The sequence below is a fragment of the Copadichromis virginalis genome, linkage group LG3, assembly GCF_057382275.1.
Source record: "Copadichromis virginalis isolate Kocher_CV1m ecotype Utaka linkage group LG3, C_Virginalis_male_GT1.1, whole genome shotgun sequence".
Taxonomy (NCBI): Eukaryota; Metazoa; Chordata; class Actinopteri; order Cichliformes; family Cichlidae; genus Copadichromis; species Copadichromis virginalis.
The window spans coordinates 2,227,527-2,254,455 of NC_140620.1; the positions used below are offsets into that span (position 1 = coordinate 2,227,527).

The window sequence follows — 26,929 nt, forward strand, 5'->3', positions numbered from 1 at the left end:
ACAAGGACTGTGGGAATAGGATCAAGCTGGCAGGTAGAAGACTTTGATTTGTGGATGAGATCAGCAATATCAGTTAAAGACAGAAGTTGAAAAACAGAAGGGAAGTGAGAAGGGGGTGGAATTAAGACGGAGGAGCTACATTGAGCATCACTGAAAATATTCATAGGATTAGAGAGTCGCAGAAGTTAGATGAATAGATATGAGCGGGCAAAGAGTCAGGTGGCCTGTAAAAGGAGTTGAATAATGAGAATAGGGTCTTGGCCTCAGGAAAAGGGGGAGTATCCCCTTTTCCTGAGGCTGCGAACCAGAATGGTGATGGACTCCTGGAGAGCTCCGTGTTTTGGAAGGCAGGGCTCTAGACTAACTTTTTGCCATGCGCGTACCGGTACGCCTAACTTTTTAAAGTTAGGCGTACCGGCACAAAATTTAGGTGCACACAAATTTTATAATAATTTATATAATATAATGTGTTTTTCTGGATACACTGTGCTTTTCCAGCATTCAAAGATTGATGACACCGTGTCAGAGCACTGGCTATGAATTTCAGAAGGATCAGGCCTTAACTTAACAGAAAAGTTAGCTATAGTTCTTTTCCTATTACAGCTACATCCACTTCTGTCGTGCCTAGGCTGCTCACTAGGGCTGGGTATCATCACTGATTTCTATAATCCATTCGACTCCGGTTTTCAAAGTCCCGATTCGATTCAACTTAGCCTCAGACAGTCAGAAATATTATAATTCTGATCATTTATCAGTACTGACTTCATCAGAATTGTGAACATCACAGCAGATGCCTTTGTGTGAAAGTAACTGAGAATAAAACACAGAAAAACATGAAGGAGATTTTCCTGGTCTGGCTTTTTATAGCAGATGACCTTAAAAATATTCTACAATGTTCTGCATATAAAGTTTAAATTTCTTCAGTATTGAACAACAGAAAAAATAGGCTTTCTTGTCCCAGGTCATTTAAGTGAAAAAAGAAAAAGACAGCAGCCACAGCGCTGTAAACAACGGTAGACTGGTGGGTAATAAGTGAATGAATAATACAGAAAACAGAGATTGGAGACGGGAAACTGTTCTTGAAGTACAGAGAGCGAGAGAGAGAGAGAGCTAGCTGTGCATGAAGTGTGATTTTAATAATAGTGTTACTTGAGTTGTTTGTTATGTTTGTTTAAAAATCACTCTATTGCCTAGTGAGTTGTTTCACTAACGGTTTTCAGTTGTGTTAATAAACCTTGTGTTTTTCTTCTTATCTAACCCCCTGGTCTCTGGGCTCATTTATGTTACGTCCGCTGTCGCCTAGCAGAGCCGGGTCGTAACACCGGTTGTGTGACATGTTTTTAAAAAGTAACTAAGTAACTAATTACTTTTGAAAATAAGTAATCAGTAAAGTAATTGGTTTACTTTCTTGAAGAAGTAATTAATAACTAAGTACTATTTTCAAGTAACTTGACCAAAACTGCTTATGTGCATCTGCCAGTTGCGGTTCTTAATAAGTTGAATCCCGAGCAGGTGATCTTCAGACAGAACAGCAACAACAACAAAAAAGGAAACACAAAACAAAGGCATTGTAAAAATCTCAATCAGGTTCCACAGAATCCCTTCCAAATTTTTCTGTGGTGCGACTAAAAAAAAATATTTGGTTGCACCTGTGCAACCAACTGTTCGGGTAGCAAAAAAAAAAAAAATCTGCAGCCTTCTCTGTGGTCAACAACAGACACACATTTTGCCCCTATCGTGGACTAAACCGATCTGATTGGCCGTGGTCCAGTTGAAAGTGCAGGTGGAAGTGGGAGGTGAGTAGCTTGAATAAAGCGATATCGATTCATTAAATCCTGAATCGACTTTTAAATATAACTGTGTTTTGTCAGAGCCGCCAGATTCTCAGATTAAAGCTCACAAAACCACTTCAACAACAACCAAACAGCAGATGAGAGCAGGTACACGGACTCCACACAAAGACGTAAACACAGAACGGACCCGACGCATCAGAATCAGCTTTGTCTTTCTCGGCTTTCTCACCCGACGGCCCGCAGACGGACATGCTGTCGGAGCTTAGCAATCCTGATGCGTCCGGTCCGCTGTGATTACGTCTTTTTGCGCTGATTCTAAGCTGCAGGTTTTGTCTCTCCAACCAAAATTCGCCGAGCCAGCAGCAGAAGAAGCAGCAAACTGCGCTTCACATTTGATCAATGTTGTCATGAATTCCCTCTGACTTTTGCTGTTTTGCTTCCACCACGATAAAAATCACACTTCCTGCACAGCTCTCTGTGTGTACTTCAAGAACAGTTTCCCATCTCAAATCTCTGTTTTCTGCATCATTCATTCGCTTATTACCCACCAGTCTACCGTTGTTTACAGCGCTGTCTTTTTCTTTTTTCACTTAAATGACCTCGGACAAGAAAGCCTAATTTCTGCTGTTCAATACTGAAGAAATGTAAACTTCTTAAAATTATGCTACATTTCAGAATATTGTAGAATATTTTTAAGGTTATCCGCTACAAAAAGCCAGACCAGGAAAATCTCCTTCATGTTTTTCTGTGTTTTATTCTCAGTTACTTTCACACAAAGGCATCTGCTGTGATGTTCACAATTCTGATGAAGTCTCATGTGTATCAGTACTGATAAATGATCAGAATTATAATATTTCTGACTGTCTGAGGCTAAGTTGAATCGAATCGGGATTTTGAAAACCGGAATCGAATGGATCATAGAAATCAGTGATGATACCCAGCCCTAGTGAGCAGCCTAGCCACGACAGAAGTGGATGTAGCTGTGGGTAATAAGAAAAGATGAAAAGAAGGATTGATAACTTTTTCGTTAAGGCCTGATCCGTCTGAAATTCATAGCCAGCTCTGACACGGTGCCATCAGTCTTTGAATGCTGAAAAAACACAGTGTATACAGGAAACACATTATATGCTGCAATAAATGCACTGCCCAAGTGTCCCCTCTCCCCACTGCCTTTCAGCAGCAGACAGCAGCAAACAGGTCGTCAGAGAAGGCGATGTGATGATTAAGTTCAACATTTTCTACAATATTGACAAAGCACTTTAAGCACAAGTTTGTTAGTTAATAATTTACAAATCAATATTGTCTGTATGGACTTCAATTCCCCCCCCCTAAAAAGTGCAAATGTAAAACTGCGGTGTTAAGCGATGCGGTTGAAAAATTTCGGCGCACCGGTGCAACCCTGGCAAAAAGTTAGTCTAGAGCCCTGATATAGTGGCAGAGAACTGGTGGAGAACAAACAGGTCCTCACTGTCCTGTATGTCCCCCATCACTGATTTCATCCCAGTAGATGTCTTTCTGAAAGTGCAGAGCTGAGTTTAAGGATATAATCTACCCATTGTTGTCATCGTCAACGTCCTGTACAGCTACCTGAATGCGACTCCAACAGAGGTTTTACCTGTTCACTGTGACAGCCAGTGGGCTAGCCTTGCTTTCCTGTCGCCTGTCTCTTTCAGGTGTCTAGTTGGTGGAGCTGACCCAGTTTCAGATGCAGCACACCAGTAGGCCAGTCCCCAGTGTGTTATAAAGAAACTCTGACTGAACATCCAGGTCTCCTTCTTCGCTCCTTATGCTTCCCTGGGTGATCGAGAACTTATCCTGATATGGTGCATTCAGCCATGGATGTCGCACCACTTAATCTGTTTTTAGGTTTCTTTACTTTGTTCCATTAAAATATCTTATAGCATATTAAGCCTTTGTGTGGTCTCTCTCTTCCTTGTCACATCCTTTGAGCCAGGTTGTGCAGTTATTTTGGTCTGATAAGCTTTCTAATGTTTCATTAAGAGCTCTGTACTACCTTGTTAGATTGAAGGCAGTGCTGTCTGTGTTATATTTGTCTGGATAAATTGGTGACTTGTAGACACAAGGTCAACTATGGTGTTCCACAGGGTTCAGTGCTAGGACCAATTCTGTTTACATTATACATGCTTCCCTTAGGCCAGGGGTCTCAAACTTGTGGCCTGCAGGTCACCTGCAGTCCATGTCATCCCCACTTGCGGCTCACATATTGACGTGAAGAAACATTTTTCAAATTATTCAAAAAATGATTTAATATGGATGCAATATGAGCAGAGTTTTACAGGCATAGCGCTAAAGAATGTAGCCTCATGGCTAGGGATGGGTATCGTTTAGGTTTTATCCGATACCGGTGCCAAACCGGTACTTTTGAAACGGTGCCGGTGCTCAAACAGTGCTCAAACCGGTGCTTGAAGAATGGAGAACAAAAACTTTGTCCAAAAACCTCTCATGTTCGGCTGGTTTTTTGTAAAAAGATAACAATGTTAGCCTTTTCTGCAGCTATAGGGCATATATGGTATCACTCTTGGCTGGAAGCAGTGCTTAAACAATGGAAAAAAACACAAACTTTGCCCAAAAACCTCTCATGTTCAGCTGGTTTTTTGTAAAAAGATAACAATGTTAGCCTTTTCTGCAGCTATGGGGCATATATGGCATCACTCTTGGCTGGAAGCAGTGCTTAAACAATGGAAAAAACACAAACTTTGTCCAAAAACCTCTCATGTTTAACTGTTTCCCACTTTTTCTTTGGTCATTTTAGCCTTTTTGGCCAGGGTGAAGGGAGTATCTGCCATCAAACAAGAAGACAGCCGCATGTAGCTATGATGATGTTTGCTAGTTCACCTTACATGCATTAATGTAATAACGTGGTTAGCCTACTCAACGTAAATTACACACGAACAACATTAAGCTACTCACGCAGAGAAGAACGGCTGCTGCTGCATCATCATCCTCATCATTCCTGCTACACTGGCAGGGCTAGGGGCCAGGACTCTCCTCTTCGGGTTTTTGGGGGATGTTGCTAACTCCGATAACAGGCTGATAACAGGCAACCCACCCGCAGTAGATGTGCTCGGTGTGAGGTCTCGCAGCAAGCTATCAAATACGGCGCATTTCTCGGCCTTTAAAAATAAACGCTATGCGTCGCCAGGAGTTTCATCGGATTCGAGGTGTTACCTCCTTTGACAGTATCACAGTATCAGCTTAAAGCACTTGTTGCAGGCTGCTGAGTTTGCATCTTTTGCTGTGAAGTACAGCCAGACTTTGACCGCTTCGCCTTGGGCATTTTTAATCTGTAGCTCTGCTCTAAAAGAACGTACGTACCTGGACCCGCCTACTATCCTCGAAACGTAAAATGATTGGCTAGAATTCAAAGTGTATCACAGCTCAGGAAAAAAAAGCACAGAAATGCTGCTTTTTGGTCTGGTTACTACCGTTTATGACAGAATTATGTGTGTGTGAACGTGAGGTAGGGGGAAAAAGGAGAGTGAAAAGTACAAGGTGCCACCCATGAAAAGCGGAAGAGGGAAGCTTGTAAATACACTGCAGTCATTGAGTCTGTCCATCATAGTCTGGTATGGTGTCTCCCTGCTAAACAGTTGACCTGTCACACTGCTTCACATTGCTAGATATAATTGTACATTATACACTCTGTGGTATTCATTTCTGTAATCCTGTTTTTTATGTATACAGAATTATTATTTTGTTGGTGCCGTTTACATGTTGTGTTTTACACTGTGGTGCTTCAGAGACACCATCAACCGGAACCAAATTCCTTGTATGTGTTTGCACACACACCGATAAACGCGACTCTGAAAGAAACCACTCCAGCCAGCGCAGAGCACCAACACAAGCCCAGATGTAAGTAAGCTATTAAAACTCGACTGTACGCTGCGTTCACTGCCTCCAAAACAGAAAGGTTGGGACAGCCTTTCAACTTTCCAACAGTAGATTTTGACTATACCGCTCTACCACGATAGAGCATGTTGATGGTGTCATCTAGCTGCACCTGTTTTGGTTGAAAGCATTGCAGCGGCTGCAAGCAATATCATATGCAAATTATGTTCATGTTTCGGAACATGAGGAAAGCCAAAAACTGCGCTTCCTCCACTTCTGTACCATTGATTCATTAATGTTAAATTCTCTCACAGCTGCTCTATTCCCATGTTGTTACAGTATATTAATGACTAACCTCGTATTGTGGATGGATTATCTCAGTTGTTCTCCTGACTGAAGTTTGGTCCGTTTACAGCATCCTGCCATGCGATTGCATTTGTCCCTAACCATCGGGAACCCTCATGCTAACTGTTATTGAGTGGAAAAGGGTTAGCGTTCATCCTCAAGCTTCACTGTGTTATGCTAACATAGCTGTGTCGCTAGCGATCAAAAGAACATCATTATATAGTCAAGTCAAAATTTATTTCTACAGCACATTTAAAAGACTAGTGTACATCAAAGTGCTTCACAATAAAACCGCATGCGGCCAGAAAAAGAAACAAATAGTACAATGATACTTAAAATTGCATTTAGTTGGTGTAGTGCAGACCCAATGAAATTCAAAGTGATTCGTTTCAAAAGCTAAGTTAAACAAGTGTGGTTTTAAGCATGATTTGAAGGATTGAATTGATTCCGATGTATGGATTTCGACTGGGAGATTATTCCAGAGTCTAGGAGCGGCAATAGCTAAAGCACGGTCACCTCTGGTTGTTAAATGAGACCTTGGTTGCATTAGGAGCAGTTGGCTGGAGGATCTCAGTGCTCGCCTTGGGTTGTACAGATCAAGGACATCAGTTAGGTAGCTTGGGGCCACGTTAGTTAGAATTTTAAAAGTGAGCAGAAGGATTCTGAAACCAATGCGATATTTGACGGGAAGCCAGTGTAAGTTAGCGAGGACAGGGGTGATGTGCTCATGCCTTCTAGTGCCAGTTAAAGGCCACACGCTTGATCTGGTATTGTCATCCAGTCTGGACGTGTGCATTATGGATGTACGGATGTACGGATGTACGGATGTACAGATGTACGGATCACCAGCTTCTCTGCGGCCTTTACTAACTCTACTTTTTATGATATCTACTGTAATACAGCTATATTGTTTGATGAACTTGCTAACTCCTTTATTTCAACATGCTCCTCGATTTCAGACATTGTGGCTCCATTAATGACTTAACACTGAAGGCCAATTACCAACCATGGCTGAATGAATCTACTCGCGCTCTCTGGCGGGAATGTCGCCGAGCTGAGAGGAGATGGAAAAAAGACAAACTTCAGGTGTCCCTGGACATCCTGCATAACTGCCGATCAAAATATCAGAAGACTGTCCAAACTGCAAAAGCTTCATTTCTGTCAGAAATTATTACTAATATTTAAAATCTTCTAATCCCTGCTCTGCTGCTCAGAGGGATGCTCCCCAGCGCTCTGTGAAAGGTTCTGAAATTACTTTATAGATAAGATCTCAGCACTAAGGGCGCCATATCTGCCGGCAGTCTGAATGCTCTATGGCTTTTCAACAGTTTGAGCCCGTATCCTTTTCAACTTTAAAAGAAATTATTGATCGTTTGAGAAGCTGCAATATGCTGCATGACATTCTTCCTTCCCGCATTATTAAGGAAGCTGACCACTATTGGACCCTGTATCTTACTTTTAATGAACTCTTCCTTGTCATCAGGCTGAGTTCCAACTGCCTTCAAGCACGCAGTTGTGCAACCAGTTATGAAGAAAAGCCACTCTGACCCCAACGCTCTTTCACATTACAGGCCGATTTCTAAACTTCCCTTCATGTCTAAAATTTTAGACATGAAGGGAAGTTTTATATACCAGCTAGCCCAACTTCAGTAACCCTGCAAACGTCACTGCTGTTTAGTTTTCTGTCTTCATTTATGTTGGAAGTGATAACAGAGCTGTGTGTACGCCTTGCAGACGTGTTTCTTCACTGTGACCTCTGACCTCTGACAGGAGCTCAGAGAAACGCTGTCTCACTGCTGTGAACTGGTACTGTGTGAATAAAGCTGAGGTGACTGGTTCCACCCAGAGCACTACCACCCCTCCGTCCTTCCAACAGGCCTTCCACAGAAACTCCATCAGCTCTGTCCAAACACAGCTTGTTCCCCTTCAGAATAATCTAGAACCTTCTATAACACTGGTACCCCCTCAAGGACCAGCTGAAGATCATTTTAACAAGAACGTCTCCTGAGCTCCCTCCTGAAAAATCGCGACCTCACTGTGATCTAACAGCCTGATTCTGGATGTTTTGTCTCCACCCACTATGGTCATGTGACCAGTAGAGTGACTACAACCTCCATCTGAGTCAGTGACATGTTGTACTGTCCCTTTAAGAGTCCTCAGGAGCACACTAACATATCTGCCCGTGTGTGTGTGAGAGAGTGAGTGTGTCTTAATCTGGATTAAGCGGACGAGTTTGATTGGATGGTACTCTGAACACACACACACATTAAAGAATGACCTTCATACAGGACATGGCTGTCAGAGGGCGAGCAAGCATCACTCTCACTCAGAGAGAGAGAGGCTGCCAACATCACTGCTTCAGTATTGGTCGTCATGAGAGCGATCAGAGCTGATCAGGGTTATTGATCAGCTGTGATCAGTTATCAGCCTTCACTGTAACAGAATCAGACAGACGTTCCTCCTGATGTTTGATCACATCGACTATCAGTAACTGAAGTCTGTGACTGTATTGATCTCTGAGTCCACCTGTGACACAGCGAGCTGATTGGACCGTGGAACAGATCACCTGAGGATGGAGCTCTGAGCTCACAGACACACCTGGAAACAGCTGTTTCTGACCTCAAACACACCTCTTCAGGTGCAGCTGACTCAGTCTGAGACAAACCAGATTTAAGCCGAGGTGCTGACCAACAGAGCTTTCATCCAATCAGAAACAGCCTGGGACGATCACCTGGATGCATCCAGGTAAGCAGACGCTCAGGCAGTGTAAGCATGTACAATGAGATTCACAGCACCTCCTCCCCACGTGTGGAGAGACAAAGGAGGCGAGGTGCAGAGTTCTGTGGTGCTATAAACATATGAACGGTCTCATCTTAAACAATGTCAGAAAATAAAGCACTCTGTGTGTGATCTCTGCTGTGAGTGAGCCCAGGAGCAGACAACAGGACGACTGTAGCAACCCACCTGTGACAGGCAGGTACACCTGGACAGGTGCGAGCACCCTGCTGACATCAGGAGCTCAGGTGTGTTAGTGCTGTCCTCAGCAGGTGTTCACAGGTAAGCCCTCTGCTAACAAAGCTCCAATACTCATTGATTATAATCAATACATCAGTTCAGAGCTAAAACATCCTGTCTGCCCCGAGGGTCCCGCCCCACAGTTTGGAAACCACAGCTTTAGTTATCGATTAACCGGCTGCCCTCTGCTCAATCAATGATCAGAGTGTGGCTGATAAATGGACCGTTAGCACGATCGATCCGTGTGATCGATCAGTAATCAATAATCAGCTGTGCGCGTGCACAGATACCGTGAACAGACAAACCGATTCGCGGAGACGCGCACGGATACCGTGGTACTGACCCCAGCTGGCGGCGGTCCGGCCCAGCAGCTCGTGCGTCCTCGGGTTCCAGTAGAATTCCCGCCACTCACTCGAGCCCTTCCAGTTGTCCTCCTTAGAGCCGGACATGATGGAGCTGACGGAGGTGATGGAGGTGATGAAAGACGAGGTGATGATGGAGGCTCTCCAAGTCCCTGATGACAAGGATGCGGCTGACGGAGCGCGCGGACACTCGCTCTCCGGGATAAACCCCTCCCCTTCAGCGCCCGCTGACGTCACCGCCTGGCTCGCCAATCGCGGCGCAAGGAGACCCCGCCCTCTGCGGGATTGACAGACCGTGACATCATAGACCGGACCGTGAGGGGGAACGTGACCGTGACGTCACTCACGTATACCAGAACCAGCAGCTGATCGACTGAGCAGACGTCATCACGCACGGCCAATTTATTAGAAACACCCGAGAACTGTAATCAGAATATTTAGTAATCCCCGAGGAAATGACAGTAACAGTACAAGTACTACAAATACCACAGGTTAGTATATAATTATACTGATATACTACACAAACTGCGTGTACAAATACTACAGGTTCATAAATACATGCATGTGTTAGTTATGATGATGCTGACTACATATTTGTTTGTAAATCACAGAGCAGCTGATTTCGTCAGAAATAATAAACCCAGATTCATCCAAACTGAAATTGTAGTTTTTCTTTTAAACACTACGACTTTACTGAAGTGTGATGTATTTAATGTAGTTACACTGTGACACTGGCTTTACTCAGTTTGTAGATGTTTGCCGTAGACTGTATTCAGTGCAGTCAAAAATTATTAAGAAAAAAGAGAGCTTGTTTGGGGACTGAGACAGCGAAAGATGGCACAGTGTGGCGTGAAGAACATGTGGGGACCCGTCTCCCTTTCACCCCAATTGAAGCGTACGCTGCAGATGGAGAGCCAACGGCTAAGGCCAGGAGAAGTATCTCGAGTCGCCTTCATAGCTTCCTGTGTTTCATCACTCTTGACATGCTTCGTAGCATTCAAGAATGGACTATTCAACATGCACAGCAAACGGAGCATGTTCATTGGTTCATGGACCTCCCTGAACTAATGGCATTTATTGCAATTATCATCTTGCGGGGAGTTTACAGGGTTCCATCTGTAAATGACTGCTGGTCAGCAAACCTGGGAAACCCACAGATAATTGGAACTATGGCACGAAACCGCTTCCAAGACATCATGCAACACCTACGCTTTGATGACAAGTCCACCCGCAGTGATCGAGCAAAGACTGATAAGTTCGCTGCAATTTCCAGTGTGTGGGGATCATTTGTCACCAACTGCATCACGTGCTACAACCCTGGTCTACATATCACCGTTGATGAACAGCTTTTCCCATCAAAGACTCGGTGCTGTTTCCTGCAGTATATTGCAAGTAAACCTGACAAGTTTGGGATCAAGTTTTGGGTGGCTTGCGACCTAAAATCCAAGTACATTTGCAATGTCTTCCCATATCTTGGCAAGGACCCCAATCGTCCCACTGGGGAGAGACCTTCTGAAAATGTAGTAATAAGGCTGATGGAACCATTCCTAGACAAGGGCAGAAATGTTACCACGGACAATTTTTTCACATCGCTTTCACTTGCGCAAAAACTTCTTAGACGGAAAACCACCATCCTCGGCACAGTCAACAAGATTCGCAGGGAAATTCCTCAATCCACTAGACAGACAGATCGCAATGAATTCACCACTCAGGTATGTTGCAGGTCTTTTGTGGTTCTATGTTTATGTGTTTCATTGTGTGTAAAAGGGTTATGGAAATAACAATTTATCTTATTTCTTAGGTGTTTTCAACCTCTGCTGCCACGCTGACGGCGTATGCGGCCAAACGGAAGAAGACAGTCTAGGAGCACAGAACCCAGCAGGCTCTGGCGTTGACCGAGGATGGTACAGTTTCAACATGTTTATGTGACAGACGCGTGTTTTGCGTCTGCGGTCGGGAGTGCAAATTACATAATCTCTCTCCCCTCTCTTTTCACAAACTTTAAAGTGGCCGCTATACCTAGCAGACAAGGCTGAGCCTGGAACAGGCAAGAGCACAAGAACCTGGTCACCCACCTGAAAGGTTCTTTTAACAGAAGCCTTATCATAATGGCGTTTCATCTTTCCCTGTGAAGCGGCAAGGTGCTGTTTAGCCAGAGCGTTGGCTTGGTTCAACCGCTCACAGAAGTGCTTTACATAACTGCTTACATTTATTTCGAAAACTCCATGTGGGCTCAAAAACCCCTCTTTCAGAGCTTTGAGGGGTCCCCGTGGCCTATGGCCAAATACCAGTTCAGAAGGACTAAAACCAAGTGACTCCTGCACAGCGTCACGGGCAGCAAATAACACAAATGGAACTCCCTCATCCCAGCTCTTTTCAGACTTTAGGCAGTATTTGCGTAGCATCGTCTTTAAGGTCTGATGCCACCGCTCTAATGCACCTTGCGATTAAGGATGATAAGCAGAGGACACGACATGCTTGACACCTAGAGTGCTAGCCACTTGTTTGAAAAACTTGGATTGAAAGTTTGAACCCTGGTCGGTCTGTATTACCTTTGGCAAGCCAAACACTGAAAAGAATGTTGTCAACGGCTTAACAACAGATTTTGCTGTAACCTTATGTAACGGGACAGCCTTGGGGAAACGGGTAGCTGCACACATGATCGTGAGAAGGTATTGCTTTTGTCGAGATGAAATATTATTTTACATCCATAATCCTTATTATTACTGTTGCATCATTTATGATTTATCATTGTTATCATTTCATTGACACATTTATTGAAACTGGTGAGGTTATATTAAAGTCTGTATTTCAGGTGTTAGCATAAGCACATAATAATCTTTCATTGCAGGTGCAACTGTAATCATGTTATACACATATTGCATAAGTAAAGGGTTGAAGCTCGGTTAAGTTAATTAATGGTTTGAAGCTACGGGCAGCGCGATGTCTGGCCGATCAATGGAGCAAAGTTCAGCTATTGAAAGGTTGCCTACATGTTTACAGTATAATTTACTACATGTTGCCTGTGTGCATTCAGCAGGCTGCACTGGAGTTTGCCTGGTAACAGATGATGTAGAGGGGGGGGGGGGGGTCGTGCACTTAGATTAACGACACAGACACATAGCCTGTCTGGGTAAACTGACTGCAAGTGTTGTTTAAGTCTGGACAAGTAGAATAACAGGATGCATCTGGAGGAACTGAAAGAGGAACTGTTCTGTTTTAGTGACGCGAGGTACTGGTCATCATAAGTATAAATATTACACCCACCTATTGTAAGGGGGAGATGGAGCCTGATGTTTTGCAGAGCCGATCTTCACCACATATATGTGTTTTAATAAAATAATTTGTGTTGACCCACTCTGGACTTTCAGTCGTATGTCTCTTCCTCAAAACCGGTTTGAGGAGGGACTAATGGGGATTGGCTGAGATGTAGTGGTGTCAAACAGACGGACAGCCACGAGGTCGACTGAGTGATGGGCCCGAAATAGGAGGTAAGCACCACCTGTTGATTGATGTCCAAAGGTGCTGAATTGGAAATTAAGCTAAATTAAATGTTCACTCAGTAGAGCTTCTGATCTGTGTCCGTGGTCACAGGATAAAAGTTTGGGGAATATTTGACTGATAAAATTTATTGTTGTTAATTCTGGGTGAATTCTAAGTTAATGGGTTGTGTGGTTATGTTAATATGTTACGTGTTTAAGTTGATGTGTTATATTTGTTGACTGTGATGCCAGTCAGGCAAGTTTTAGTTTAGGGTATTTGGTCAGATTGACCAGCAGAACTGGGTTCAGGCATCAAGTAATAACTGGAGGGCTGAGAGCCCACAGTGATGCTTTTAAAACATGTAAACAAATTGATTTAGGACCGGAGCGCGGCTCCGATGAATGCAGTTGTGTTCAGCGTTTGGCACCGACCAATAGCCGCGGACGCGTGGTTAATTTTTGCCCGGAGTGGCCTTCCGCGGGGATTCGGACTCCCGTTAACAGGCTAGGCAATCTACGAGTGATTGCCTTTTTATACTGCATTGTTTGGGTGGAGGGTGAGACCCGACCGTGACCATTCAACGTGGCTGGCTTCTGAGTTTTAAGTAAAGCGAAAGGCATGGGTTTGGTACTAGGGCCGGACGTGGAGCTCCCTGGCAGCTGCGGGAAGCGGTTATAAATTAAGTAGGGCCTAGAAATCTGACCGCTCTTGGCGACGGCGTTCCCGAAGCGGGTGTATTGACCAGCAAGGCGCGGCCTGGGCTTAGATGCTTTTAAATTAGTTAAAAAGTTAGGTGTAATGCTACAGAGGTTGTGAAGAAGTATGAGAATACAAGGATAGGAGTAACTTGTTGAGAATAAGGAACCGTTGAATAACTTGTCTTGGCATCTGGTGTCTTTTGTTTGTCATGTTGATGCAGGCCTGAGTATATAAATAAAGTGTGAATCGCCTGTGTAAATTGCTTACATTGATTATAACTGCGTGTGCTGTGAAAATGATTTAACCCTTTAGAGCCGGTTGGAGCGGGCACGCTCTGTTTTGCGTAACTATTTTTAAATCCCGGTAGCTCTGCAACCATATAAGCTAGCGCAATAATCTTTTTTGCATATGAAACCGGAGGAGTTGTACTTACATCTGATGCCATCAGCTTGTCCTAGGTCACAGTTTCCTTCCACATATAGCTTTGCAAAAACTGCATAAAAAGCACTTGAAGCAACAAAAACATAATGTTCCAGAAACACGCTTTGCCGATCCGATCAGCTGTTCATAACACTTCCTACGTTGGAATAGACGTCAGCGCGAACTTTTGCATGTCCGCCATTACCTGCCCGAAGCCGGAAGTGACGTCATTTTCGCGGAAATGTAGTCTTTTTTGCCATCAGGGCCTCAGGGCCTATACTCGTCTTTTTAAAAGTTATCTTTGACTTTATGACTTTCTTTGTCGTTTCTGGGATGCTTAGGACTCATATTGCACTGCTGGAAATAGTTTATTTTGATGCATATGTTAGGGGTTCCGAAAGAGACTCAGGCGCAGGCCAGGGTTTCCCTTTAAGCGAAGAACAGTGCGTTTATTCACAGTGAACACAATCACCAAGTGGCTATGTACAATGTGCAGGGGAAACGGGTCCGGGTCGCCAGGGTCCGTGGGAAACAGGGTTAGGGGAAAAGGTGCTCCACACTTTCTGTACAAAAGCTCCTCCTCAGTCACTCCTCTCAGAATCCGGTTCCAAAAACGATCTAAACACAAAAGGTCAGGTTAGCGGGATAATAACAAAGGGCTTTCAAGATACAGGTTGGCAGATACACAAGTTTGACTGACGCTGATAGTTCAACGATCCAGCGAAGACTAGTGCAGACTCGCCATCTAAGTAGTGCAGTAATCAGCTGGGATCAGCGGCCGGTGTGGTGATGAGCAGGTGTGTGGGCCAGCAGCGGGAGCCCGCAGTGAGCATCGCCGTGGCGAGAGAGAGAGAGAGTGAGAGAGAGAGAGGGCGAGAGAGCAAACAAACCACAAACATATTGCCCAATAGAGGATTGACCAGCAGGGCACAGGGACCATGACAGCATATGCTGCTTTTTTGCAAATTTGCAGTATAATATTTATTTTTGTTTTTCCTGCAGTATATAAAAATTGGTGTATTTCAAAAATAAAACTATGAAGACACTCAAAATAAATTTCCTGTGGTAGGAAACTATTTTGTACAACTTTATTGTATTTACAGTTTTGAGGGATAAGCCTCTTAAATTTCTCTAACTACAAATATATGTTAAAAAAGCAAAAACGATTTTCAATTTTTTTTGTAGTTTATTGCACTTTTTTGCAATTTATGTAATTACTATGCACTTAATGAATACATATTATTAAAATCTGGGCTATAATGGTTGTATTGATGTATAGCAACTTGAAATGCTCCCAAAAATGGCTCCACACCATGTAAAAATATAATATAAGCTCTGGCGGACTTGGTTCTATGGTAGGTCTTAAAGGGTTAATGCAGAAGCTGAGTGTGTGAGGATTGAATAAAAAGTGTGTTTGTGGTGTGTAGAAATCGCGGCAGAAGGATGTGAGAGTTGTTGTAAACAGTGAAGTCAATTGGGGGGTTGTGTTTGGTTTTATATTTTTAAAAAGTAGAGAAACTGCAGTATTGAGTCTGTGGCGCAGTTTGAGAAGTTGTGAAGTGCATGAGAGCCGCGGCCACGCGCTCTGTGTTGGTGAGAGAAAGAAAAGGTGGGGGCTGTGAGTGTGTGTGAGTTCCTGCATGACAGAGAGGAAGGAGAAGGAGGTCAGTTGATTTTCTGTGAAACAATAATGGTTAGAAATCCTAGTGATCAAAGAGGTGATAGTGAACTGAAAAAAAAACTAAAACTAAAACAGTGGTTTAGTGTTCAGGTAATGATAAATAAATAAACTTACTGGTGATCAAGCGGTGATCAAGTACTCAAGGATGAATGGAGGATTTGATTGCTGACTGCATGAGAGCTGTTGGGGTGAAAGGAAAATGAGGTTGGCAGAGTGAATTAACAGGTTAACGTATGCGTGTAAAAAAAAAAAAAAAGGAAAACAAAAAGAGAGAAAGAGAGTGATGAAAGCAAAGAAAATAAAAGTGTGGAAGTGTGAGTGAGAAATTGTCTCCGACTGGGGAAGCAGTGATAGTAGAGGTCACCTTATTCCCCTGCTGGACACACAAAAGAAAACATGATTTGGAGTGTGGTGGATGAGAATAATTAATAACAACATGAAGGAGGTTTTTGTGTTCGCGGTTAAAAACAAATAAAGTTTCACCTTTGGGGTTTAAAGTCAGTAGAGTTCAAAACAAAATGAGCAGAGATGTGTTGCTTTAGGAGTGATGAAAAAATCTAGAGTCACAGTGACTAATGAAAGTCTCTCAGTCTGTCGATTACAGGTGGGGAACGGACCTGGATCAATTCTCCACGGGCAGCAGTCGGAAGAAAATTATAGGTTGAAATCCTTAGAAACAAAATAAAAACACTCAGCCAGAAGTTTTGGCTGAATTGTTTTGCAGCTTCCCGTCCTCATCCTGAACAAGCAAGCTCCAAGGAAGCTAATCTCTCCCTGAAGACACCGAGTGCAGTTTCAGAAGCACGAGCATGAACATCAACAGTGGACAGGAGTCCAAGAGACAATACCAGAGTTCGGAGCAGAGAGGTCCAGCAGCACTGTGGGCAAACGGCATCAGAAAGAGAAGAACCACCATCTAGATTGGATTGATGGAGATAAATGGTAAATGGTAAATGGTCTGTATTTGTATAGCGCTTTACTTGGTCCTAAGTACCCCAAAGCGCTTTACACTATACACAATCATCCACCCATTCACACACTGGTGATAGCAAGCTACAGTGCTACTGGAGATGCGTTTCCAGCAAGCTGCAACCTCACTGTGTGTGAAGGACTTTTGAGAAGACTGTCTGAGTTTGACATTTGCCATGTTTGGAGCGAGATGGCAATGAAAGAGACAGTGGGACAAAGAGAGACACGGGACAAAGCTGAAGAAAACTGACTGCCATTGGACTGAAAAGTGGGAGAGAAAGGAGCAGAAGAGGGCTGAGGCTGCTGTTTTAGTGTGGGGAGTCAAATTAGGTTAAGGAATTCGGGGAGACAAGCGACTGCCTGGAAGTGGAGGATTGACACAGTGTCCAGACCACCACAAAAGGGGGAGGAAGACAAGCACTGAGGTATGCAAGTGTACTGTTAGAAGAATGGAAAGTGACACGACACATGAAAATAATATGGATCAAAGATAACACAAAATTATACATAAAGTGTAACACATTAAAGGAGGGTATTTGTAGAAGGGGTTAACAATACTCAGTGTGGTTGCCGATGGTAACCTGCAAGCATTTGGGGTTTAGCTGTGCCTGACTATGACAGAGTTTTTCATTTAGATGTTTCTGAAACAAAATTTGGGGTTTTGTTTCAGAAAAAGGGGGAAGGTACATAAAAGGACACACAGAAACAGAAGATGTATTAACCCGACTAACACACACACACACACACACACACACACACACACACACACACACACACACACACACACACACACATGTAATGAAGTAATGAAATTCATTAGGATTAGCTCATTAGGATCAAACACAATTTTAAGTAGGCAATACTGTTACCATCATCCTGTCTGGTTTAGTGAGTGGGTTGAGAACTGATACATAGACGACTGAATTAGTATTATTTTGGGGAACATGATAGCAGGGTGAAAAGAATCCTGCAGCCAGAGTTTAAATGAGTGAAACTAGCAGATTTTTGTTTTGTTTTGTTTTGTTTTGGGTTTCTGAAGGATGGGGAAGGTTTTACCATGGCACCAAGTTTTAGAGTTGGTATTTTTTCACTTATAAGAGAAAGAATATTCGGTGACAAGTCCTAAGACCCGGGCTTCTTTTTATTTAATTTTGTTTTAAAGCTTTACTTTTGATTTTTGATTTTATTTTTTGAACAGTGCACTGATTTTTGTTTGTGAATTTCTTTTCTTTAAGCAGATCTGCACACCGGGAATTAAAAGCGCTACACGTCGGCGAGAAAACTGTTGCAAGTGAGTTTCTCCACATTAAAATGGGCTCTGGACAAAGCCACTTATTGGGACAATTAAAAAATGAGAGTCCCTGCCTAAGAAGGATTCAGCGAGGTAATCCAATCTAAAGTTCTTGTTTTTCTTTTTGAAATGACGTCATTTTGCTGAGGGCGGAAATCTAAATGCGGCGATGGTTTCCACTATCAGCAAAGAAAGAAGGAATGAAGGAATGAATGAATGGATGAAAGACTGGAAATAAAAACAAACTGGGAAAAGCTGGGAAAAGCTGACAAGACTTGACCACGACTCAAGGTTAACCTCCACCTAGATAGGACAAAAAGGTGGATGAATTTATGTGTGTTTCTTTTTACAGGAGCAGAAAGATGACAGCGACATCTGAGGTTGCATGACGATTTAACTTTTAAATGCTACTTTCTGTGTTTGTGAATCTACAAGGGGGGTTGTTCAGGGGTTTGTGTTGCTCACAGAGATTACTGTGAGAAAGTGTGTATGCACCTGCGCAGCGTTAACATTTGCATTTTCTTCTCTACAGCATGACAGGGCTGGATGTGCTTTGAATATGTGATTTATAACTGGACAAGTAGTTAATGTTTGCTAATAATGTTTTCCTACTACAGGATTTCTGGGCTTATGTGTGAAGAAACGGTGTTTATAGGTTATGAGTTGGTGATGCGATTAAACTGTTGGAGACACATCCTGTCTTGAAAACAATGTGATTCTTTTTACAGGAAATGTTTTTACAGCACCTCTGGAATGTGGAGGGCTGACGCCGAACCCGAGATGGTCAAATGTGTTTTGCTAATGTTTGTTTTGCTTTTGTTAAGAGTGCATGTGGAGGATTCAGTAGAAAACAGACAAGTGACATGAGAAAACAAATAAGAGATGCAGTTCCTATGGAACAGTTTAATATGGGGCTCATAGTGATAAAACAAGGGGAGTGACATTGCTTAAGGAAAGTCACTGATTAAATTGGGGATAAAATAAATTGTGGCACTAATAGTGATTTAATGATTTGGGAAATCCTGAACATGATACTTGTCTGTTGTGCTGAATACTTTTTCACTCTCATGATCTATAGTTGGTTGTGAATAAGATGTTTGATTTAACAGATTTGTTTTCCAGGATACAGGTTGTAGGTGGAGCTGGGACTTAAATGAGCTTAACATGTAACTGCTGATTAACGTTTTTACACAGGGTTACAGGTTGGCAGGAGATTGTTTTAGAGATCCTTATTATTACTGTTGCATCATTTATGATTTATCATTGTTATCATTTCATTGACACATTTATGGAAACTGGTGAGGTTATATTAAAGTCTGTATTTCAGGTGTTAGCATAAGCACATAATAATCTTTCATTGCAGGTGCAACTGTAATCATGTTATACACATATTGCATAAGTAAAGGGTTGAAGCTCGGTTAAGTTAATTAACCCTCCTGCCATCCTTTAAAAAACTCACACCCATCACCCTAGGGACCATTCTCAGCCACGCCATAAAAAGACCATATATCCATATCTTATTCCACTTTAAATTAGCCAACCTTGTAAAACTACTTCTCCCTGAAATATTCATGTAAAGTTTTAATTATATTTTCGTTGTTTTAACCCTTCAAATCCCAGTGTTATTACATGAGCGCCCTGTGTTATAAGCCCCAAAAACCAAAAAACGAAACTAAATATTTCCACAAAAAACCAGTTGAAGTAATATGTGATTGTCATTATAAGTAGGCCTTTAGATGGACCAAAGATTGGCACCAACATACATTTTGACCTGCCATTATTTTTTTGCATTTTTTTTGCAATTTAAAAATTAAAACTTCAAGGCCCTGAGTCTTCATTGACATCCAAGAAAAGAAGAAAAAATAAAATCATATGATGATAATTTGGGGTTGAAAAATAGCATTTATAATGGAAGTCAATGGGCAGAAAATGGTCCCCAGGGTGATGGGTGTGGGGATTTCTGCTGCTCAGCCATTTTAGGCTGATTTAAGGAATTCACACTGGAATATTAACATTGACAGGTAAAAACTATCCTGTGGCAAGTTTGGTTATATTCCACTGAACACAGTGGAAATGGCAGCCATTTAACACATAGCAGTGGCACAAAAAGGTCCCAAGAAGGCAGGAAGGTTAATGGTTTGAAGCTACGGGCAGCGCGATGTCTGGCCGATCAATGGAGCAAAGTTCAGCTATTGAAAGGTTGCCTACATGTTTACAGTATAATTTACTACATATTGCCTGTGTGCATTCAGCAGGCTGCACTGGAGTTTGCCTGGTAACAGATGATGTAGGGGGGGGGGGGGGGTCGTGCACTTAGATTAACGACACAGACACATAGCCTGTCTGGGTAAACTGACTGCAAGTGTTGTTTAAGTCTGGACAAGTAGAATAACAGGATGCATCTGGAGGAACTGAAAGAGGAACTGTTCTGTTTTAGTGACGCGAGGTACTGGTCATCATAAGTATAAATATTACACCCACCTATTGTAAGGGGGAGATGGAGTCTGATGTTTTGCAGAGCCGATCTTCACCACATATATGTGTTTTAATAAAATAATTTGTGTTGACCCACTATGGACTTTCAGTCGTATGTCTCTTCCTCAAAATTCGAACCGCGACACTTTCCTGATTTTGTTCTAGGTAGTGGACCCACACAGTCTACTATGACATTGACATTGTCCTCTCGCCACTGCTCTACTCCCTCTACACTTCAGACTGTGTGGCCACCCATGGCTCCAACACCATTGTGAAGTTTGCTGACGACACAGTGGTGTTGGGTGCCATCTCCAACAACGATGAGATGGCCTACATGGATGAAGTGAAGAATCTGGCATCGTGGTGCCAGGACAACCACCTCCAGCTGAACGTCAGCAAGACCAAGGAGCTGGTGGTGGACTTCAGAAGGGGTCAGCACAGAGACTACAAGCCCATTATCATCAATGGAGCTCCAGTGGAGAGGGTGCAGTCCTTCAAGTATCTTGGTGTCCACATCTCCTCAGACCTGACATGGGCTGCCCACATTCAGGTCCAGACCAAAAAGGCTAGGCAGCGCCTGTATCACCTACGACAACTGAGGAAGTTCAGGGTCTCTCCAGAGATCCTCAGGATTTTCTATACAGGCGCTGTGGAGAGCATCCTCACACAGAACATGACATCGTGGTTTGGGAACAGCTGGGTGAAGGACCAAAAAGCTCTCCAGAGAGTGATCCGTACAGCAGAACGCTGCTGCAGGATTACTCTCCCCCTGCTTCAGGACACCTACACCAGGAGATGCCGGACTAGAGCAGATACTGAAGGACCCGTCCCATCCTGGCAACAAACTGTTCCAACTTCTGCAATCTGGTAGAAGGTTCTGCATCATCCGGGCAAGGACAGAGAGACTCAAGAGGAGCTTCTATCCCCAAGCCATCCGTGCCCTAAACACACACACCCGCCCTCTCACATCAGAATCAGAATACTTTATTCATCCCGAGGGAAATTAGGTTTACAGCAGGCAGCACCCTAATGGCGCATGCGCACTTACAAAGGAACCTTCTGACCAACTTTACACAAACATCACATTGGGCAGACATGTCAGAAAGGTAGGCTGATAAGAAAAAACAACGAAAATACAGTGTCCTTCGGCCTATCAGGCTAAGTAAACAGTCCTCCAGCCAATCCAGGTGTCCTTGCATGGGATGGAAAGAATAGCCGTAACACAGTCGTTATCAGGGAGTGATTGTTCGGCTCCAGCCTTGGGCCTGCAGCTTGCGCCGTGATGGGGGTCCGCAATCTCAATGTTGATTTTGTAAATTTCCATGCGAGCAGCCCAGGAGAATTTTCAGGCTGCCCTTTAACACTCCGACGCTGGTCTCTCAATCTCCCGTTGGAGAGTCGCGAGCCTCCCCATGATGGTATCAAACTTCTGTTCCATGGTGTTATCATTCTTTTGATTCTGAGATCTCACAACTGCAGTGATCCGTTCCGCGATGTGTTCCAACTGTCGCTCAAGGGTCTCATTTTGAGCAGGCCTCTCTCTGATGTATCCCCCCATACGCTCAACGGTGTTGTTTTGAGCCTTCACAGCAGCTGCAAGCGTCTCCAAGGTGTTGACTATATTACGTTCGTTGTGAGAGGTTGCGCCTCGTTCCATTGCGATTCCAGCGGGCGGCCTTGGGGGGGTTTGAACAGCCAGTTCCGCTCTCTTATTTCTCCGATAAACCAGGGCTAAGCCAACTCCGATCAGCACGAACCCTGTTATCACGGTTCCGAATAGATAGATATCTTCAGCGTCCTCGATCGACAGTCCCGCCAGGCACATGATCCTCCAGTTCTGCCACCCGTCCGTCGTGTATCCGGCAGTGAAAGTCCCTGCAGGGCACTCGGGATCTCCCGAACCCAGGCTTCTCGTTGAGAAAAGGGTGTCAATAGCATTCAGAGACCAGTTGACCAAATCCATAATTCTCTTTTAGGTTTTAGAGAACGACAGTGGGAGGCTATTCCAGGGAAAGTAATGCACACAAGACAAGACAAGGACATAGAGGCTAAGCAGGGAAGATAAGGGTGAGGAGGAGAGGAGAAAAGCACTATAACTGACTGAGACAGGACTCTTCCAGACACTAAACCAAGGATTAATGTACATTTCAATTCCTTTAATTTTAAATATGTTTATATTGTCTATCCTGTAAAATAGTCAGATGTCTATTCATATTAATGTACAGAATTCACCTGCTTGCTGCTACTACTGCACATTCACCCAATGTACAGTGGGGCAAAAAGGTATTTAGTCAGCCACCGATTGTGCAAGTTCCCCCACCTAAAATGATGACAGAGGTCAGTAATTTGCACCAGAGGTACACTTCAACTGTGAGAGACAGAATGTGAAAAAAAAATCCATGAATCCACATGGTAGGATTTGTAAAGAATTTATTCGTAAATCAGGGTGGAAAATAAGTATTTGGTCAATAACAAAAATACAACTCAATACTTTGTAACATAACCTTTGTTGGCAATAACAGAGGTCAAACGTTTACTATAGGTCTTTACCAGGTTTGCACACACAGTAGCTGGTATTTTGGCCCATTCCTCCATGCAGATCTTCTCGAGAGCAGTGATGTTTTGGGGCTGTCGCTGAGCAACACGGACTTTCAACTCCCGCCACAGATTTTCTATGGGGTTGAGGTCTGGAGACTGGCTAGGCCACTCCAGGACTTTCAAATGCTTCTTACGGAGCCACTCCTTTGTTGCCCGGGCGGTGTGTTTTGGATCATTGTCATGTTGGAAGACCCAGCCTCGTTTCATCTTCAAAGTTCTCACTGATGGAAGGAGGTTTTGGCTCAAAATCTCACGATACATGGCCCCATTCATTCTGTCCTTAACACGGATCAGTCGTCCTGTCCCCTTGGCAGAAAAACAGCCCCATAGCATGATGTTTCCACCCCCATGCTTCACAGTAGGTATGGTGTTCTTGGGATGCAACTCAGTATTCTTCTTCCTCCAAACACGACGAGTTGAGTTTATACCAAAAAGTTCTACTTTGGTTTCATCTGACCACATGACATTCTCCCAATCCTCTGCTGTATCATCCATGTGCTCTCTGGCAAACTTCAGACGGGCCTGGACATGCACTGGCTTCAGCAGCGGAACACGTCTGGCACTGCGGGATTTGATTCCCTGCCGTTGTAGTGTGTTACTGATGGTGACCTTTGTTACTTTGGTCCCAGCTCTCTGCAGGTCATTCACCAGGTCCCCCCGTGTGGTTCTGGGATCTTTGCTCACCGTTCTCATGATCATTTTACCCCACGGGATGAGATCTTGCGTGGAGCCCCAGATCGAGGGAGATTATCAGTGGTCTTGTATGTCTTCCATTTTCTGATGATTGCTCCCACAGTTGATTTTTTCACACCAAGCTGCTTGCCTATTGTAGATTCACTCTTCCCAGTCTGGTGCAGGTCTACAATACTTTTCCTGGTGTCCTTCGAAAGCTCTTTGGTCTTGGCCATGGCGGAGTTTGGAGTCTGACTGTTTGAGGCTGTGGACAGGTGTCTTTTATACATCTGATGAGTTCAAACAGGTGCCATTCATACAGGTAACGAGTGGGGGACAGAAAAGCTTCTTTTTTTTTTTTTTTTTTTTTTTTTTTTTCTAAATGACATCAGAAACAGCAGTATGCGACATTACGTGATGGCAGAGCTTCAGTTCATCCTTTGTCATTTTTTTTTTTTTTTTTTTTTTTTTTTTAATAAATAGGACAGGGGGAATGAATGAGAGAGAGAGGGGGAGAGAAAGAAAGAAAACCAAAGGGGAGAAGAGACGGTGAGAAGGGGGGGGAAGAGAGAGAAAAAAAAAAAAGAACTCCTGGGTCACCTGTATGGAGAAAAAAAACAAACAAACAAACAAACAAAAACAAACAGAGGAGACAGCAAACAACAAAGAGCAACATAATAATAGAGAAAACAAAGCACCATCACAATAAACTAGCTAGTCATAGATATCAATATTTACTAAGTAATAAACGATATTGTGCAGCACGCAAGATAGACAGCGCACAGTGTGCTTTGAGGCAGCAGCCAAGAAAGCTTTAGTCCGCGTCTGTGAATACCCATGTGTGCATACCTGTGTGGATCAGCATGCTTGCATTCCAAAGGTTTCTCCATGTAATGATCTGCTAGGGAGTGTGGGGGGGCCACAGCCCCGTCCTCCAGGGTGTGAAGCGGGTATGGAGGAGATCAAAACTCCAGACATCCAGAGGCCCCCAGAACACAAGAGACCATGGAAGACCAACAGAGGGGCAGCCGCGCCACTGTCCCAGTAAGAGCTGAGGAGAGTCCCAGATAAGGTCTCGCCCAGCAGCCGCGGAGCAGAAGTCAGGGGGAGTTGCAGTGACGCGCCCGTGAGCTCCGCCGGCCCCCAGCTGCGCCTGAGTGACCGAGCCCCAGGCCGAGAGGCCGGGGGCACCCCACCTCCAAAGGGGCCCGAGCGAGCCCCAGGCCCCAGGCCCCGACAAGCGGCCGCCAAGGAGTGAGCTGGTGTGTACCCGGACGCCCACCCCTAGACACAAAGAACCACCAACACACCGACACCTGAGGGAGTCCGCCACCGGCAGGGGAAGTGGTGGTGGGTGGAGATAGGCCTCCAAACCTTGGAGGGCCTGAGGTGTCCCCAGAGAGGTGGCGTCTGATACCCAACCTGACATATAGACACAGACATACAGGCACACACAGACACAAACATCCATTCCCACCCTCATGCTCTCATATGCACTCACTCCACACTCAACCAACGTGGAGACAGACATAAAGAGACGCTGTACACACAATCACACTCCCCAAGCGTACTCTACAAACCGGGTCTAGGTACCCTTGCCCCTGGAGGGGGGAATTGCACCCAGACCCAGGTGGTGTTACCCTTTTCCCTGCGGTGGGGAGAGGCAGACCACCCCGACTCCGCAGCAGCAGGGAGGCCCCACACCCCAGACCGCAGTCGGACGGCCAACTCCTCCTACTAGCCCTCCCGCTCCAGCAGGCCGCAGAGAATGGGGGTGGGAGAAGACTCCAAACCTCCCTCCACCCGCTCATTGTAGTGTTGATGCATATGTGTTCTAAGGTGCAATTAAAACCCAGGAGGGCATGGAGCTACCTGCCAAGGAGCAGCAGGTAAGCGCATAGTCCCTCCTGCTAACCCTCAATGACTAAGTGTATTTAAAATTGAGAGGTGGGCAACGACGTCAGGGGTGAGGTATACACCCTGATGGTGATTTGGACTCCGTGATTGTGCCCACCCCCAAGATCCTATATGTATGTGTAATGAGTGTGAATAATGTGAATGTCTAAGTTGTGGGATAAAATTGAGGCAGAGGCAGCCAGAAGGGGACGGGGGGGGGGGGGGGGGTAGCCTCCTCTGCACCCTGGTGACATACCCCCACTCCAAGGCCCTGCATGTGTGGGTGGTTGTGGAGGAGCGGGAAGAGGGAGGCAGCTGGAGATGGGGCGGGAAGGAAGGGAGGGGCAGGGAAGGGGGGCCCAGGCCCATCAGACCGGGGCCCAGTGCAGTAGCGCCCCCCGGCTCCACAGAGCCCTGGACAGTCCACCCAACCCCACCACAGAGAAAACTGCACCCACCCCACCAACCACACATCTTCCAGACTACATAAGACGGTAAACGCCCAGGCTGAGATCTTCCTCCACCTCTCCTGTATCTCCCCCTCCTGCAGAGAGTTCCTGAGAGAAGAAAGCTCCTGCAAGATGTGACCATCCCCCCCACCAGTTGAAGAGCCCCCCAGGCGGCTCGATGCACCGGCGGCACCCTGCTCCAGGGCCGGGCCCCCATGCACCCACCCGCCCACAACCCCGGCAACACACCAACCAGGACCCGAGCCCCCGAGGCCCGGCCCGGGCCCCAGCCCAGAGACGGAGCGCCCCCAGAACCTCACGCCCATCCCGGACCCACCCAGGGGCAGCCAGGTTGCCAGGTCAGTAACCCGCGTCCGTCAGCACAGACCCTCCCCTAGCCCCGCTGCACGCAGCCGCGAGGAAACAGTCACCTGAGAGCCAACAGAGCCCTCAACCGGACGTGACCGCTACCCCGGGTTGAGCCCCCCAAGGAAGATGCCTCCGGGGAACCCCCCGACGCCCTAAGCCTGTCCCTACCCCCTCACCAATCACAACAGTGAAGGCGGGACCAAACTATGACCCCCCACCCCCACTAGGTGATGGAGCTGATAAAAGGGGCCCAGAGCAATTGATCTAATGTGGTGGCAGAGGCTGTGTCAAGACTAATGTAATCTAATAGATAATTTCTATATTGGTTAGAATTAAGATTATTTTTATTTTTCCAGTTCATGAGGACAGTTTTCTTGGCTATGCATAGGGCAGTGAAGATCATATGGGCTATATTCTTTTCTGAAGTGACATTATCTAAGCTGCCCAACAAACACACTAAGGGGGAGGTTGGAATGTTACATTTCAGACATTTTGATAAGTCTTCACATATCTCGCGCCAAAACTTTTGCACTGGTGGACAGAACCAAAGAGCGTGGATGTAA

The 26,929-nt window shown here is 44.8% G+C and overlaps 1 protein-coding gene across 1 annotated transcript; it reads right to left on the bottom strand.

Moving 5' to 3' along the window:
* Positions 1-21,739: 21,739 nt before the first annotated feature.
* On the bottom strand, positions 21,740-22,345 carry LOC146712274 (uncharacterized). The gene has a single exon (XM_085452045.1). The coding sequence runs from the start codon at positions 22,343-22,345 to the stop codon at positions 21,740-21,742; it is 606 nt and encodes a 201-aa protein (XP_085308171.1).
* Positions 22,346-26,929: the final 4,584 nt, after the last annotated feature.

Excerpts from the sequence above, each read along its gene's own strand:
- LOC146712274 (XM_085452045.1), bottom strand. The coding sequence starts at position 22,345 with ATGGATTTGGTCAACTGGTCTCTGAATGCTATTGACACCCTTTTCTCA.